We start from the raw sequence: 16,788 nt of genomic DNA, 5'->3' as shown, positions 1-16,788 counted from the left end.
AAAATCTATATACACTCTTGGACCTGTTGAAATGAGAATGTGATTTGATTGACCCACTTTCACTTTACCTTTTTAAAAATAAGGGGGACTAAATGAACTTGAGGGCGAGTTGAATTCTAATTTCAAATGCTGGAAATGGGATCCCAAGTTCCTTAGTCTGCTAAAGAGTAAGCGAAATGAGTAGATGTGGTGGCAATATTTAATAGTTGCCTGGATAGATCCTTCTGTATAATCTAGATAGATCCTATTGTATCTACTAGTGGTTGTTTTAGAGGAATGCTATAAATATAAGAGCACTAACTAAATTAGCAGTAGCTGAGTATCTTGAGGAGTTCAAATTCTCTCAGAAGATAAAGCTACAGTAACCAATTGCAATATGGCGTATACCTTGTTCAAAGCTGTTAGATGATGATAACACAAGAGACACATGAACCTCTGTGTGCTTCCTAATCATAAAACCTCTACTCTTTTCTCAAATATTTTCATGGTTGGAGACCCTGGCATACCTCTATGGTGTTTCACAAGTACTGCTAGTTGTAGATTTCTTCCTTAGAATTATGGAATCACTGTGGAAAAATAGAAATCCTTCTCTTAGGACATATGTTCCTTAAAGTATCTCATTTCCCATTGCTACACACTAATAAGTCTTTCCACATTGGAAAGAAAACATTTTATGTCAAATAGTAATTATAGGATGTTCATTGAACTGAGAACATTTTGGCAAGGAAACTGGATGCTAAGGACTTTCTAGGTTAATAGCAAACAGGTGTGTTACATTTTCATGGCTACGTGTCTGTGTTTCTATGTGTGTGTTCTGTTGCATACAGTGAAACATTTCATCTATGTGTCCATCAACCAATATGCAAACATGGGGTGTTTAGGTGAATAAATAATACATATATGATATGTAAAGAAAGCTTTTCAGCTGGGTGCCGGTGGCTCACGCCTGTCATTCTAGCTACTCAGGAAGCTGAGATCTGAGGATCATGGTTCAAAGCCAGCCCGGACAGGAAACTCTGTGAGCTTCTTATCTCCAATAAACCACTAGAAAACCAGAAGTGGCACTGTGGCTCAAGTGGTAGAGTGCTTGCCTTGAGCTGAAGAGCTGAGGGACGGTGCCCAGGCCCAGAGTTCAAGCCCCACAACTGACAAAAAAAAAAAAAAAAAGGTTTTTCATTCTTTCTGCTTTAGCCTATAGATTAACTTTTGTGAGGTTAATCAGTTGGAACTTCCATTTACAAATCCTAAGTACGATTATAAATGCATATATTAGTATTTTCATGTTGAAAATGTGATATTATATTGTTATAGAATGCAGTAATCAAGCAAAATTTCTTCCATACAAATGGCTCAAATCAGCCTCTCCTTGATGACCTACTTTTAGTTAGTTTTCTGCAGCAATTCCTCAAACAAATCTCCAGTAGACAAAGTACTATAGTCTATTGACTCTGTTAAAAATCCAGCACTTCTCATGTGTGGATGTTTAAGTAAAAACATACAGAGGCATAATTTAAGAGCAGAAGACCCAATCTGCCTCACGGGCAAAGGGCTCAGAAGTGGTGATTATCAGTGGAGAAATGACTGAATATTTCATCTTTGCTTGTGGGAATACCATTGAATCTTAATGCAATTTCACCTCTTGTTATGATCGCAAAAACTAAAAGATTTTCCCCCAAAATTGACAGATGCTACAAGGGTCTAATTTTAAAATGTGAAGAAGTCAAAAAAGGAAGATGTCTTGAAAAGCTCCCTCCAGATAAATTGGAAGACTTTCCCATATGCATTTCAGCATGAAGAGGTTGATATATAAATTTGAATAATTTACTGAAAAACATAGAAGCATCTTGTGTTTTCTTGATAAAGCCTGCCAAGAATACTGAATAGCTGAAATGTACAAAAGTCTCAGGAAGAAAAGAATGTGGAGTCACAGGCATGGCAGGCATCTTTGAGTGCTTCTCTGAGGATGCTTGGTATCCAGATTGTGCTGCATAGTAAAGGATTTCAGGCAGCATGCCCCTGCCAATCTTGGCTAATCAAATGTAATTTCACTCCTTAGGCTTCCTTCACAGGACTTCATTTTGCAGATAGCATTGCTGTTTATGTTCAAAACTCTTCCAAGTAGCTAGAATCATGTGCATATTCATTCTTCAAAATTTTACTGTCGAAAATTTACCTTGGTTATGGAATGGAAGCTACTTCTCTCCAATATTCAGCCTCAAGTTGTGACAGGCTTAATTCTGCAAATTATATGCCATTTTTCTATCATTAGGTGCTGAAGAGAATACATAAGAAAACTATTTTATCTTATTTATTTTGTCCATGCAGTTCCCTACACAATTATTTTGAATCTTGGAGATAACGAAGCACATTTTAAAGTAGAGATGTAAAACCCAACTGTTACACTCAACTTTTTTTTTTCTTTTTCTTTTGTTGTCAGTGATGGAGCTAGAACTCAAGGCTTGGTGTTCTCCCTGAGCTCTTTTGCTCAAGGCTAGCACTCTACTTTAGCTCCACTTCTGGTTTTCTGATGGTTAATTGGAGAATTTCCTGCTCAGGCTGGCTCTGAACTTTGATCCTCAGATCGCAGCCTCTCAGCTAGGATTACAGGTGTGAGCCACTAGTGCCCAGAGCACTGAATTTTTAACAAAATAGCTTGAAATGAGTAATACTGGCTTATCATTTATGAATACAGAAAATGAAAGAGGAGGTTTATATTCACAAATGTTCTTGTTCTAAGAGAAAAAGTGCTTTTTACGTGTTCTCAGAGACTCTGTGTGTGTGTGTGTGTGTGTGTGTGTGTGTGTGTGAATGTGTGTGAATGTGTGTGCATGTGTGTTGGTTCTGGAGCTTAAACTCAGAGCCTGAGAACTGTCCCAGAGCTTTTGTAATCAAAACTAGCTCTGTACCACTTCAGTCATAGACAGGTCCACTTCTTTCTTTTTTGCTAGTTAACTGGAGATAAGAGCTAGCGCTCTATCACTTGAGCCACAGCACCACTTCCAGCTTTTTCTGCTTATATGGTGCTGAGGAATCGAACCCAGGGCATCAAGCATGCAAGGCAAGCACTCTGCAACTGAGCCACCTTCCCAGCCCACATCTTACTTTTTTTTCCCTCTCGCTCTCTCTAACTTTCCATATATGTAAAATTGGATCTGAGCTGTCTGGCATTATTTTGCTTTCTCTCTGTTATAGCTGGGTTCCATTAGAGCACATTTCATGACCAGATTAAGTGTTCAAAGACAAGTGTTCACTGAAGTCCAAGTCCATTGTTAAGCATATAGTAATTAGTCGATGAATACTAAATTGAGTTTCATTGGCCTCATCCTTGGGAGAAGATAATACTGACTCAGATCAAAAGAAGCGATGGATAGTTCTGCCCATTTTTATATTGGAAGAAGACAAAGGTCATCTAAAAATATTTAGGTATAGCTGGACATGATGAAGTAGTGCAATAATCCTAGCACTCTGAAGGCTAAAGCAGGTGGAATATAAGTTTGAGGGCAGCCTGAACTACAGAACAAAACCCTACCTCAAAAAGGAAAAAAAATAAATCGAACTAATGTGCTACAATTAAACACGAATTATTAATGAGTCATGGCTTATTTAACATACCCTGTATTCTTAAGAGATATACAGAAAATAACAAAACTCTATTGTATTTTCCCAAAGCAAAAACTGCTAACATCAATTTAAAAACAAAATCTGGGGAGCCAATCCTAAGGATAATTTTCCATTATACTATCTTTATGCAAAAAAAAAGCTGTAATCCACGAAGACACTGGTTTATGAGACATGGATATGGTTTCCTTTAAGCAATCTGAATTCAATGCAGGTAAATACCACAGTGGTGTGTGTGTGCGTGTGTGTGTGTGTGTGTGTGTGTGTGTGTGTGTGTGCGCGTGTGTGTGTGTGGTGTGTGTGTGCATACCACTGGACAAAAGACAAACATCCAGGTGAATAAAGGAAATCGTTTTGAGACACATATTTTCTTTAATATTTATTTATTTTTTGCAATTCGAAGTGGAGACTTACTATGTATCCCAGGATGGCCTTGAACTTGCCATTCTCCTGCCTCAGCCAACTGAGTGTTAGGATTGTAGGCACAGCTGAGATGGACCCTACGGATTTTCCTGACACTATTAATATGCCCAAAGACGTCTGTGCTAAAAAATAATAATTTTCTTGGTATGACTATACTATCTCTCTGCTAAAAGGGATCCTCTTAAGCAGCCCAGTGATCTTCCTTTATTGCTACTCAGTGTTCTGAATCAATCAGTTTAGAAGAATGTCTAGCTTCGATTCCTATGTAATAACATCACAAAAATGTAGTATTATGGGCTGGGAAGGTGTCTCAGTGGTAGAACGCTTGCCTTGCATGCCTGAGGTCCTAGGTTCGATCCCTCAGTACCACATAAGCAAAAAGAAAAAAAGCCGGAAGTGGTGCTGTGATTCAAGTAGTAGAGTGCTAGCCTTGAGCTGAAGAGCTGAGGGACTGCGCCCAGGCCCAGAGTTCAGGCCCCACGACCGGACCCCCCAAAAAAGTAGTATTATTATGTAATAAATAAATAATAAATTATTTATGTAATAAATAAATGAATAATAAATAATCAATTACTTCTCTCTCCACCACTCTTTTTTTTAAATTTCCAAATTATCACTTTCTGTAATATTGTATTTGCTGTTTCACATTTTCCTCCTGGATTTTTCCAAAATCCCTTGTGTTCATGGGTACATCTTCACCTCCCAAGGAGAAAAGACATTCCTCGAAGTTCATCCATGCCTCATTCTTCAGACAAAGGCACTGAGCCCCATCAGTTACGCCAACAATTATACCAATTATATTTATATCATGTGATATGAGTATTTAAGAGTGCTTGTTAAATACGAACATAGCCAAGAGAGAGTAATGAGTGATGTGCATTCTTACTCTGTTCCAATCTACCCTGCATTCCGGTCCCTGACCCTTGTAGAATACTGAAATCTGTTCAAGCAATGTGGCTATACAAAATGCTTCAATAGTTTTCCATTTTTTAATGGATGACCTTGCATTCAAATTCTTCAGCCATTAGAATCTTACCTGTTGGGAGTTTTTCGAGGACTCCATATGTACCCCTCCTCTCAGTTCCCTCCTCCAAACGTCACTTTCCGACTCTCCTCTATGCTTCTGTAGGTGCTTTTGTTTCCCTCCCCATGCCCTTAGTCTCCATAATGATGCTGAAAACCTTGTCTATGCTTCCTACAGGGTCTATATTCAAGGCTGTTTCCTAACCAACCTTCACAGATATGGATTTAAGACTAAGTATGTCCCTCGCTCAACTCATACTCCCATGTTTTGCAAATTCTGCTTATATATGTACCTTTCTTTATTGTGAAAATTGACAGGTCAGAAGAGGAATCTTTTCTGAGAGCACTATTTATCATAAGAAGATACTCAATAAAGATCTATAACACTGATTTGTCCTTATGTCATCATTACTATTAAGTTTATTAAAGTGGTCATTTGAGCCATTTAAAATAGCACAATATTATCATTTAAATGGCATTACTGTTGCTTCTCAAATGCAGTATAACAAAATAGCCTAGATATAATAAATAATAGAAATTTTATCTCAAACACAGCACATGAAATAAATCGCTGAAATTTTTTTAAAATGTGTAGTTAAATCTTCTCTATTTTATAGGGAAAAAACAACCTCAGTAACTAATGCTAACAAATTATTCATGAGGAAAGGAGTACCATGTATCATTGGCAAAATGAAAGATAGATGTCTGCCTGTGTCCTAAAATGGCCTTATGACTCTTCACATCTCCAAGGATGGTTCACTTATCTTTCCCCACCCACTGAGAGACTTGAACATTTGGACTACCTCCAAGACAGCCTGGTTTCCTAAAGGGTGGCTTGCAGACTATGAGGTCAGCCAGTGTTGTCCATCCTCATCTTCTCCTGTTACTCTGAAACTGAAACTGCCTTAAGAAGGGAAATGGGACGTTTTCCAGGGCCTTGGTCCCACGTCACTGGCTTTGTTTTAGGATAGTGTGAAGGCTGACAATGTCTGAACCTTAAGACAAATAAATTAAGACTAGTAGTATCGTGAGGTTGGCCTAGATCTGTGGTTTTAAACCCTGCTTGCATTCTGCAATGACTTGGGGAATTTGAAGCACATATCTGTGTCAGAGCCCAGTACCTGTACTTTATGATGTAGCTGATCTGATAACCAGGCACCAGTATGATTTAGAAGTCATTCAAGTACATTAATGAGCTCAGGGTACCATAACAAAATATCATAGATTCGGTGGCTACAGAAATGGATGTGTGTTTCTCACTTTTCTTGAGGCTAGAAAGTCTAATTTCAAGGGGATGACAGATTTGATTACTGTATGTCTCCTGATGTCTGGTTTGCTGTTATCCTGACTTCTAAGGGCTCACTTCTTGGTTTGCAAATGACTGTTTTCTTGCTATGGGTCTTTATGTCATGCAAAAGGATAGAGCTCTAGTCCCTTCCTTTTCTTTTAGGAGCAACAATCTCATTCACTGCAGCTTGGATCTCATGAGTTATGTATCCCTCAAATGGCCTCATCTCCAAATACCATTGTCTTGACAGTTAGGGATTCAACACATGAATGCTGAAGAGGAAGCATGCATTCAGTCCATAACAGCAGAGAAGTAAGGAATGCATCCAGGATCAAGAACTCCTGGCCAAGGTCAATGGCTGTCACTTTTTCTGAGCACTGAAACAGACACAACAATGATAGCCCACACAACCCCATAGCTCTTATGGAAAAACTTTGATTTTACACAACTCATTGTGGTAGTTAATACCTGTACACATTCTTTTTTAAAAGAAAATGTGTCAGGATACAGGTAGGCAAAAAGGTAATAACTAAAGTTAGTTTTAGTTGGAGGATAAGACAGAAAAGTATGGCTGATATCTGCTAGTATGTTGTTGGCATGCAATTAGGACTGTGGCCTTCAACCCTGCATAAAGAAGTCATTTTAAAGAGCACCATCACATGTATCCATACCCCCAGCATTGAATTAAGCAGTTCAGGGAATAGGTTAATATTGTTAGGTAAATATGTCAGTGCTTTAGGGTTCAAGTAACAAAGAATAATTTAGTCCGTGTTAGTGAGAGTTAAAAAAAAAAAAAACTGGAGTAAGTGCAAAGCATGTAAGCACAGAGAGAAGAGAATAGAATGATTTTCCAAGAAGGAAAAAATACCTGTGGTTTATTATTTTCAATAACCTAACAGAACTTCCTTATTTTCCTGCTAATTAATAACTTATTCTTTCCAAATGTATGAAATTCTATTTCCAAGAAAACTGATAAAAATATTCTCTCTTGTTAATGTGCTTGTAGTTGATTTATGCTTATTGAATAATACCAGAAAGTCTACATACCATTATATTGCATAACTGAATTTACTTTAATATCTGTGGGCAAGTATCAGCTGGAAAAACAATCAGCCTATTTTAACACAGTAGAAGTTTTTTTTTAAACCAGAAACAGTCGTTACCCATACTTTAAAATTTATGTTAACTACAGAATCCTCCAACTTACATGAAAGTACTTTTATTAATGTAATCATATGGAATCAGTCCCCTCCCTATCAAACTCTTTATTAACTTGCTAAGAAAAATCAGAATCTATCTTAAATTCATGCTCAAGGGAAGTAAAGATAAAAAGGAAATAACATCAGAGTAGGAAAGAGAGGGAGGGGAAAAGGAAGGAGAAAAAAATCAAGATGGAGAAGGGAAGTAAAAGGATAGGAAGTTGATTGATGAGGAGAAAATAAGTAGTGATCCTAACAAAGAGTAGGTCTTTTCTTTTTCTTTGATTTGTGGAAGAATTTCTAACTCACCCGATTGCTCCATTCCACCTGAATTCAGTGATACACACTAGACACTATGTTGAAAATGAACTATGTAACTTGTGGGGAAGGAGGGATCAGGAGGGACAAAACTGGGAGAAAATGAAGAAAGTGATGGCACTGTTCAATAAGAAATGTACTCCTTACCTGAGTCATGTAACTATAATACCTCTGTACATCAACTTTACAATGATTTTTTAAATGGCATTGATAACCTTAAAAAAGTATTTTCTGAACATCTACTGTGAGCAGGACTAAGCTACATGCTGCTTATTTTCTGGGATTAAAGTTAAAATTTAGACAAACCCTAAAAGTACACATATCCACAAGCTACAACTGCATGTCCTATGGTTTTAGGATTGTCTTGGTCCATTATTGCTCATAGTCAGTTCAACTAGATAGGATGTATCCAACACCTCAGCTTTCAGCTGACTGAAAACACATTCTTTGTGCTTTCAAGATGCTCATTTTCCTATTTCTGATTACTCTTAGTCCCATTGACACCCCCTATCCCTGCCAACACACACACACACACACACACACACACACACACACACACACACAGGTACATTCACAGACTTGGTGTCATGACCTATCCAAGACTCACTTAAGCCATCCATCCAAAATTAAATACTTACTCAAGATCATTCCTGCACAGGGCTTTACTTTTCATGAATAGATAAGAGGTAGGATTTAGGTGACATGCATATCAATTTCTAAGAGAACAAGTGAAGTGAAATTCTCGTGCCAGATGTGGCAATGAAGATGAACAGGTCAAACTAGTGGCTGACCAAATGATGAATGAAATATGGACTTTGCCCACAAGGAACTAGACTTTGGTGGGTTACAAAACAATAAGTTACTAAAGACAACTTGTGGGAAATGTGCAGTGAGACAGACCATTTACTGCCAATCCACCATCTGTTCAACTCCAGTCTACAAAGGCTGCAAAGTGGCCATTAAACTTTCCTCACCCTGTGTAACTCTGTCATGTTTGTATGGTCACCATAACAAGCCAAAAATAACTCCCACTCATCAATGCTGCAAATAATTTTAGTAACAAGACCATTTTGTAGTTGAATGGACTTCTTGTGAGTACTATCAATCATTGCTTTTTTTTTTTGATGCTGTCCTAAACCAGATCTGCTTGCAACAGATGCTGTGAGTGATGGGAATACTCTGTATACAAACTATCCCTTGTGGTATTCACAGAGATGGGTCACTGACCCCTGAGTGGCTACAGTGCTAAAGGGACTGGATGATTTTAATTTGCTAGATTTTTAAATTAAATAGTCACTTAGGTATTGTGCTGCAGAACCAAACAGCATAGTTTTAAAGCCTACATGTTTTAGGTGGTGCAAGAGGATAAAATACATATTTCCATCCGTGGCTAATATTGTGTGGTACATGTGACTCTAAAGAATTCCAAGTATAGATAAAAACAGATGTCCTTTTGTAACCTAAAATTCCTGCTAGGGATTAATTCCAATAAGACATTTAAAGTCAAAGCAAAATCGAAATATAGCTGTCTAGTTTAAGTTGGTGTTTAATTTGATTGGTTGTTTGGTTAACTATTTCTCAATCTGTCTATGTCTCTATCTCTCTCAGTTCTAAGGTTTGAATTCAGAACTTCATGTTTGTTGGATAGGTGCTCTTCTGAGCCATGTCTCCCACCTATCCACCATTAGAATTCCTAATAGAGGGTGAAATATTTTAAAATATTCAATAGTTAATACATTTAATAATTAAATGAGGTTAGGAAAGACAGTCACAACTACTTGTGGATGGAAAAAAATCTTAAAGACTTAAAGAAGGTCTTCACTGTAGCTATTAGATGAGGTTAGCTAGATGGCAAGCATCTTGAGTATTAGGACTGTACATTCACATGCTGGTTGACTTCTAGCGCCTCGTGCACTGCCAGAGCCATGACGGCAGCAAGGATGTGGCTGTTTGGTACCTGGATCATGGTAGTCTTGACATGACTGCATGAATTTTCCAAGACTTTCAAGATGATGTTGATATATGGCAGCAAATTTTCATGTAAGAAAGGAGATGTAATGCTTTGAAATTTCAAAAAGGAAAAACGCGCAACATAGAAACATATGGAGAAAGCCACAGAGGATCCCTGCATGAAAGCAACAGGACTGTCAAGTGTAGTACCATGCCTTATGGAAAGCAAATTAGTAAATTCCAAGCAGCAGATTGATCTTCTGGGAAAGAAAAGATGAAAATCTCTCAACCTTTGGGATAAAAAGGATATACGTAGACACAGGCTATGTGTAATGTTAGAAAAATCACTTGGCTTTTCTGCACCCCCTGCTCCCTCTTCTGTGAAACATTTAGACTGAAAACTTCTGCCTTAAAGGTTTTGAGGGAAAAATGAAATGAGAAAACAGGTATATAATGTCAGCACCAGGAGTATGCAAATGTTCAAGTAGTTGGCAGGTATAAATGAAGTACAAGCTCATCTTGTTAAATCCTTTTGAGGTTCTCTGGTCTCAACTGAGGGGCTCCATTTCCAGATTACCACCTGAGAAGTTGGTAAAATAATGGTCAAGTAATGCTGTCATGCTAGACGTAGTTCAAATCTTTTTTGAATGAGGGAGATGGGGAAAATATACTACATAATATTTGTGTGTGTGTGTGTGTGTGTGTGTGTGTGTGTGTGTGTGTGCACGCGTGTGGCAGCCAGAGGGCTTGGGCACTGTCTCTGAACTTCTTTTGCTCAAGGCTAGTGCTCTACCACTTGAGCCACAGCTTCGCTTTGAGCTTTTTAAAATTTGATCCTCAGATCTCAGCCTCCTGAATGACTAGGATTACAGGCATGAATGAGTCACCAGCGCATAGCACACCTCATAAAATTTTAAGCAAGAGTCTTGATCTCTAGTGCAGACATGAGAGCAGAAACGAATTCATCAATGAAATGATTTATCCTGGCAAATTTCCCTGGGTGAAAATAACCACAGTCTGCATAAGAATGAGCACAAACGAAATGAACACTGCTACTCTGCTCGTCAAAATTGTCTAAATTGAGAAGAGCTGGTGGTGGTGGGGAACATGACTATTTTCTATTTGTAGTAATGATTTGGTTTTGGATGATAAACTGGTCAAGCTGACATTCACAATATATTGAGTTCCATTAAATCCATATGCAGTATTAATAAGTGAGGTAATAAATTATTGAAGAAGCCTTAAGTATGATCTGTATTTAATGCGGTTCCTAAAGTAATAAGATGTAACTACAGAAGTTGAGAATCTGATTCCGTGCATATTTAGCCAAAATATTTTAAACACTTGAATTTGGTGCATCTTGTAACACTGTAGATCATTTAATACAAGGATCCCCAGTTTACATTAGTGAAAGAAATGATTCCTTACAAGTGTTAAAACACCTCACTCTGCTTTGTGACTCATAGTTGGGCCTCCTTACAGGAAAGTCACTGCAGTCTGTCCCTTGTATTACTGCTGTTCAGTGGAGGAAAAAAGGATCTGTTCCGGTCTACATTTTCTAATGATATTTTCTTTTTTTGGGGGGGGGGGTCCGGTCATGGGGCCTGAACTCTGGGCCTGGGCGCTGTCCCTCAGCTCTTCAGCTCAAGGCTAGTGCTCTCCCACTTGAGTCACAGTGCCACTTCTGGCTTTTTTTTCCTTTTTGCTTATGTGGTGCTGAGGAATTGAACCCAGGACCTCATGCATTCAAGGCAAGCACTCTACCACTGAGCCACCTTCCCAGCCCCTCTAATGATGTTTTCTACCTGTTTAGAATTGCTTGAAAAAAGCAGTTGATCTGTTCTCCCAATGCAAATAATAAGGATGGGGGTGGAGGAGGCACAAAAGTGACACTACCCTGCCACAGACACTCACAATCACCAATGACCACCACGTCAGCAAACTCTCAACTTGTTCCTGGATGATGATAAGGACAGTCATCAAACTGTACCACAGATGTCACCCTTCAAAGCAAGGTTCAGTCAGTCCTCAGACCTCACGGAACACAAGTAAGTGTGTCATGCTCCTTCCACGGCTACAAGGAAAATGAACACAAGAAATAACCACTCAAACAAACAATAATCTCAGCTTTTAGAGAAGAGGCTGAATTTCTATCTTGTACATAATATGCCTCTGTTTTCCAAAATATGTTGTGCCAACTTGATGTTGCAAATAACGCCAGGCCAGCCTGTTGTCCCGATGGTAAACAGTGAGAATTACAAAAGAATTTATCACTCAGTCTCAAAACAACAACAATAACAACAAAGTACATTGGTTCCAATATAGGCTTACATTCTTCATAATTACAGAGGCTTGGGATAGCCTGAAAACAATAAATTTCTTTCCTTTAAATTTTATACCATTCAAGAGTTTAAAAATATGACCAATAAACAGAATGCCCTGCAAATAAAAATAGGCCAGAAGTAATGCTTTTCTGAGAGAGAGAATTCTCAGATATGAAGCATTCATACCATGGAATATTACTCAGCCATATAAAGGAATGAAGTACAGTTATATGCTAAAACATGAATGAACATTAAAAATATGGTAAGTAAATACAACTAGGAAAAAACCTATTACTTGATTATAAACATCTGTCTATAGAGACAGAAAGTAGGTTATGGTACCCAGAACCTGGTATCAGGGAGATGGGAGTATGGAGTTTCATTTGGAGTTGACTAAAGTGCTGTGCAGTTAGATAATAGTGATGGTTGTGCAACTGTGGATGTATTGAACATCACTGAACTGTACAGTTCAATAAGAAAAAATATATATGGCATATATTTTTGAATGAATTCTTATCTCTTAAGTCTACATAGCATACTTTATGTAATGTGGCTTTGATGAGGTTTATAAACAATACTTGGTTTGCTTCTCTAACATTGTGAGATTTATTCAAATAATAATTTCAGTATCTAGAAGATCTGGCTTTGTTGGCTACATACATGAATGCAGAAATGTAAATTCAACAGGTGTGTATTTGATGACTTCAAACAGAAGTGTAATTCCCTTTCCAGAATCACCTGTACAGTCTGGAGTCAACCAGGACAGGACAACAGGTTCTCCTGCAAACTTTACATAGGCCACCTGCCTTCTCTATGTGTCACATTAGCTCCACACGCTTTCCACAAGACATTGAGAATGTCATGTCAATGAACGTAGTGGGCAATTATCACCATGTTTGTGATACAATTCCCTGTGGCTGTAACTTGAAAATAATTTCTGCTTGTACAGGCCACTGTTCCATTCGAGGTCCCATGTATCAGAACGCGGGTTGAATACATTATTATGAGCTAAATACAAACTTAGCAAGGTTATTCTCACTGCAAAGAGTGAAACACTTATACTGAGACACCTTTGTCATCACTAGGTTCATGTCTCCAAAGCATACGCTGCTTCCCATTCAAATTGAAAAGCCTTGGGGAAGAAAAGAGCCATTTCTTCCTTAAAATGCAAAAAGAAAAAAATGTCTTTCCATTCTTCTGAAGAAAAAAAAAAAAAACCAACAACCAAACAACTGTGGGAGACTTGAAATCTGTGTTGCAGGTGAATACTCAAAGTGGCTACTTCAGAACGCAAAGCCCGTTTTAAATGTGTAACCCTGGAAGGTGCTAGACAAAAGCGGAGCCACTGAACAAATACATCAACCTGCTGCTGCGGGTCGACTCTAGCAGCAGGAGCAGAAAGAATATTGATAGAGGTTCTGATGGAAACGTGTGTGTGTGTGTGTGTGTGTGTGTGTGTGTGTGTGTGTGTGTGTGTGTGTGTGTGTGACTGCCTGGACTTGAATGAATAAACTAAAAGTACAAAAAGAAATAAAAAAATAAAAACCACAACCAACACTGGAAAGTCAGGTCGCTGCTTGTTGTGGCTAGAACTACCTTTCAGGTGTCTGGGTGCAATTCATTCGCGTCAGACACGTGTGTTTCCGACTTAAACCCCTAAGGCAATACTCCTGGCTTCAAAACGAACAGAAAGCAAACAAACAAACAAACAAAAACCGAAAGCCCTCAGTACAACAGGGAGCCCCCTCCTGTCGACGGTATCTGGTTATTTACTGATCGTCTCCTGTACATCTAAAAAGGCTGCTTTTACACACTTTGCCCAAGAGAAAAAAGGCAAGCGGTGTGTGGTTGGGGCTGGGGGGGTTGGGGGGGGACCTCCTCCCCTTGAATCGTCTCTCCAGCGAGATCCGGGGCACGGACCCCCTCGGGGCAGAGGGGACGCGGTGACTCCGGAGTTGGGGAGAGGGCGCGGAACCATCCCTCCCCAAGCCGCTCACACCCGTCGGGGCGGCCGCCCCGTCGGATGCGGGTTCCGAGGTGGCGGTTCCCCCCCACACACACACCCCACTTTTCCACCTTGCTCTTGATGGCGGCTTCTGCCAGCAGCAAAGAGGAAGACCACCCCAGACGCTCCCCGCGGACCCCGGAGGGGAAACCCCTGTCATCACTCACCCAGGCGGCAAACGCACAGCAGCTGGAGGCAGGCGAGGAAGCGCTTTAGGGTTAGCATGGCCGGGCGGCCCGGGGTCCCCTCGCCGCGCGGGTGGGCAGGGAGGGGGCGCGCAGGACCGATCCTTGTATGTATGTATTTAAATCCTCCAGCGTACAGATTGGAGTGAGATCGCGCGTGTGTGTGAGCGAGCGAGCGAGAGAAAGAGAGATAGGAGAGAGACTGGGAGAGAGGGAGAGACCGAGAGCGCTCAGAGGATCGGAGGACAGCGGGCTGCGCGCGGCGCGGGGACCCGGGCGCACGCCGGCGGGCCGGAGCTGGAGTCCTCCGCGCGCTGCGGCGGCCGTGGTCTGAGCGCTCGGAGAGCAGCGGTGCCGAGCGCAGCGGAGCCGAGCGCGGGTGCGCGCTCCGGCCGGCCCGTGCGCGCCGCGGCGCCGGCGGGGCGGGGGCGCAGGATCGCGCGCCGTTGGGAGCGAGCCCGCGGAGGATCGGGGACGCGCGGGGGGAGGGCATGGGGGAGGAAGGGAGCGGAAGGGAGGGGGCGCGGCGGCCACTCAGGGTCCCAGCACTGGCAAGTCCCGCCACACAGCCCTCCCTCTGCCTGCCTGAGGGTGGTTTCTCCACCCTGGAGTGAGTGGACCCACTGGGATTTTAGAATCTTCCTGGGGAAAAATATCTCTTCATTAAGACCCTTTCGTCCCTTTGAGAAGAGAAGAGGGGGGCCCAGATCCCTATGGTCCCGCACAGAGATTGACCTTTGGGAATGTCTATTTTTCATTTTATTATGATTTCTTTGCAGATGCTAAGTGGGTACAATCTCAAGGTGCTAACCCAGTAAACTGGGTCTCTTTCCCCTTCTCTACCCATGTTCCCAGGAACTCAAGCCGTTCCAGAGCCCATTTTGTCAGGGTAGTTGACTCCAGATCGTCTGCGAGCCCCCTGACCACGCAGACGCTGCCCCTTCCCTAGACCCTGATGGAACTGTCCCGCTGCGCTGGTCTTGTGTCAGAACTCCCCATGTCCATCCTTGCTGTGGGAGGCTCTTCACTGGGGGAATGGTAAATGTCTAACCAATTAAAGGGTACACAAAAACAAATAGGACGTACGCCTTCAGATGCTTGTTTCTCCGGTGATGATTTTGCCATTAGACTCCAAGTACCTTGGTGCTAGGGAGTTTATTTTAGCATTAGAACCGCAGCTCCTTGCACTCACTCTGTGTGTGTGTGTGTGTGTGTGTGTGTGTGTGTGTGTGTGTGTGTGTGTGTGTGTGTTACAATTGATGTTCCTTAAAGGGTTGCTGAAATAACTGGAAGCTCCAAGGAAATAATGCGAATGTAACTGGTGATATCCTCCAAGACTCTACATGGTCCCGGTCATGAAAAATCATGGGATTTTCATTTCTGTGATATACATGAACTGCCTGACATTTTCTACTTATAAAGGTGCCTTTCGATAATCTAATTGATCTGAGGCTCAGTTCTGAAATTATCTTTAATGAAAGTTTGATGTAGTTATCTGTACTGTATGTCCTGTTCTTCTCTCTAAAACAACGTTTTAGCTTTATAAAATCTAAAGAATACTTCCTGCACACTAAATAGAGTCGTTGGTACTCTGGAGCTGTTACTACCAGTTCGACTGTAGTCATAGAATAAGAGATTTTGTAACTCTTTAGGGATGTGTGTGCACAAATAGAAATCATTGTTAAAAAAGTTCACCCTTGGTCTTATTCTTCCCATGATTGATTGATAGATAGATAGATAGATAGATAGATAGATAGATAGATAGATAGATAGATAGATAGATGTAGGTATGTGACATTGCAAGGAAATCTAGTAGGATTGATGGTTAGCTATGTAAATTTCCACATGGAATGACCTTTTTTCAGAGCCATTTTTGTTAGCATAGTGTGATGTGTACATAAATTAGAAATGCACTGAGAATTTAGAGAAAGTGTTCATTGAATGTGGACTGAAATAGGCAGGGAGGTTTCCTAGAGATCTGTACTTATGCAAGAAGGACTGACTAGCAGGAGAATTGGTGGTGTTAAACAGGGTGGGGACAAGAATGAAAGAGCGGATGTCATATGCTATTTTAAAAACTGTGTGAAATAATTTCGAGCAGATGGAGAGCATCTTGAGAATGGCAATCACTGACTTTCTAGTGGAGCATCTTGTATTGCACTCCTAAGCAGCATCCCTAAAACACAAATGCTCTGGGACCCACAAAACACTTCAAAGAACTTCAATGATTTCAACGGTGAAGCTTGCCCAGGGGAATGTATAGTGGTCTAGAATGTCACAGATATTTGCTGTACTCCACTAATAATAATCCAGCAAGAATAATCCAGCAGTTACATATCATCTCTTTGTTCTCCCCTCTCTTTGGTGGCTGCATTGCTACTCATGTTTAGAGCTAGATCACCCAACAAAAGTACTGTGAAAAGTAAACTTTCCCTAGCCAAAAGGGGCAAGTCAA

General features: G+C 40.6%; 1 protein-coding gene across 4 annotated transcripts in view; it reads right to left on the bottom strand.

Moving 5' to 3' along the window:
- Ptprz1 (protein tyrosine phosphatase receptor type Z1) overlaps positions 1 to 14,652 on the bottom strand; it is a 170,289-nt gene extending 155,637 nt beyond the window's left edge. For 2 of the 4 annotated variants that reach the window (XM_069996644.1, XM_069996645.1), the window contains exon 1: positions 14,316 to 14,652. In XM_069996644.1, coding sequence (XP_069852745.1) covers positions 14,316 to 14,373 — 58 coding nt within the window. In that variant the 5' untranslated portion in view covers positions 14,374 to 14,652. The remainder of the gene's footprint in view (positions 1 to 14,315) is intronic. The other 2 variants (XM_069996647.1, XM_069996648.1) reach the window with 1 other exon arrangement.
- Between the last annotated feature and the right edge of the window lie 2,136 nt (positions 14,653 to 16,788).

The sequence above is a fragment of the Dipodomys merriami genome, unplaced genomic scaffold (genome assembly GCF_024711535.1).
Source record: "Dipodomys merriami isolate MVZ:Mamm:240054 unplaced genomic scaffold, mDipMer1.0.p SCAF_5, whole genome shotgun sequence".
Taxonomy (NCBI): Eukaryota; Metazoa; Chordata; class Mammalia; order Rodentia; family Heteromyidae; genus Dipodomys; species Dipodomys merriami.
The sequence above is the reverse complement of the archived record's forward strand: the minus strand, read 5'-3'. Positions and strand labels throughout refer to the sequence as shown.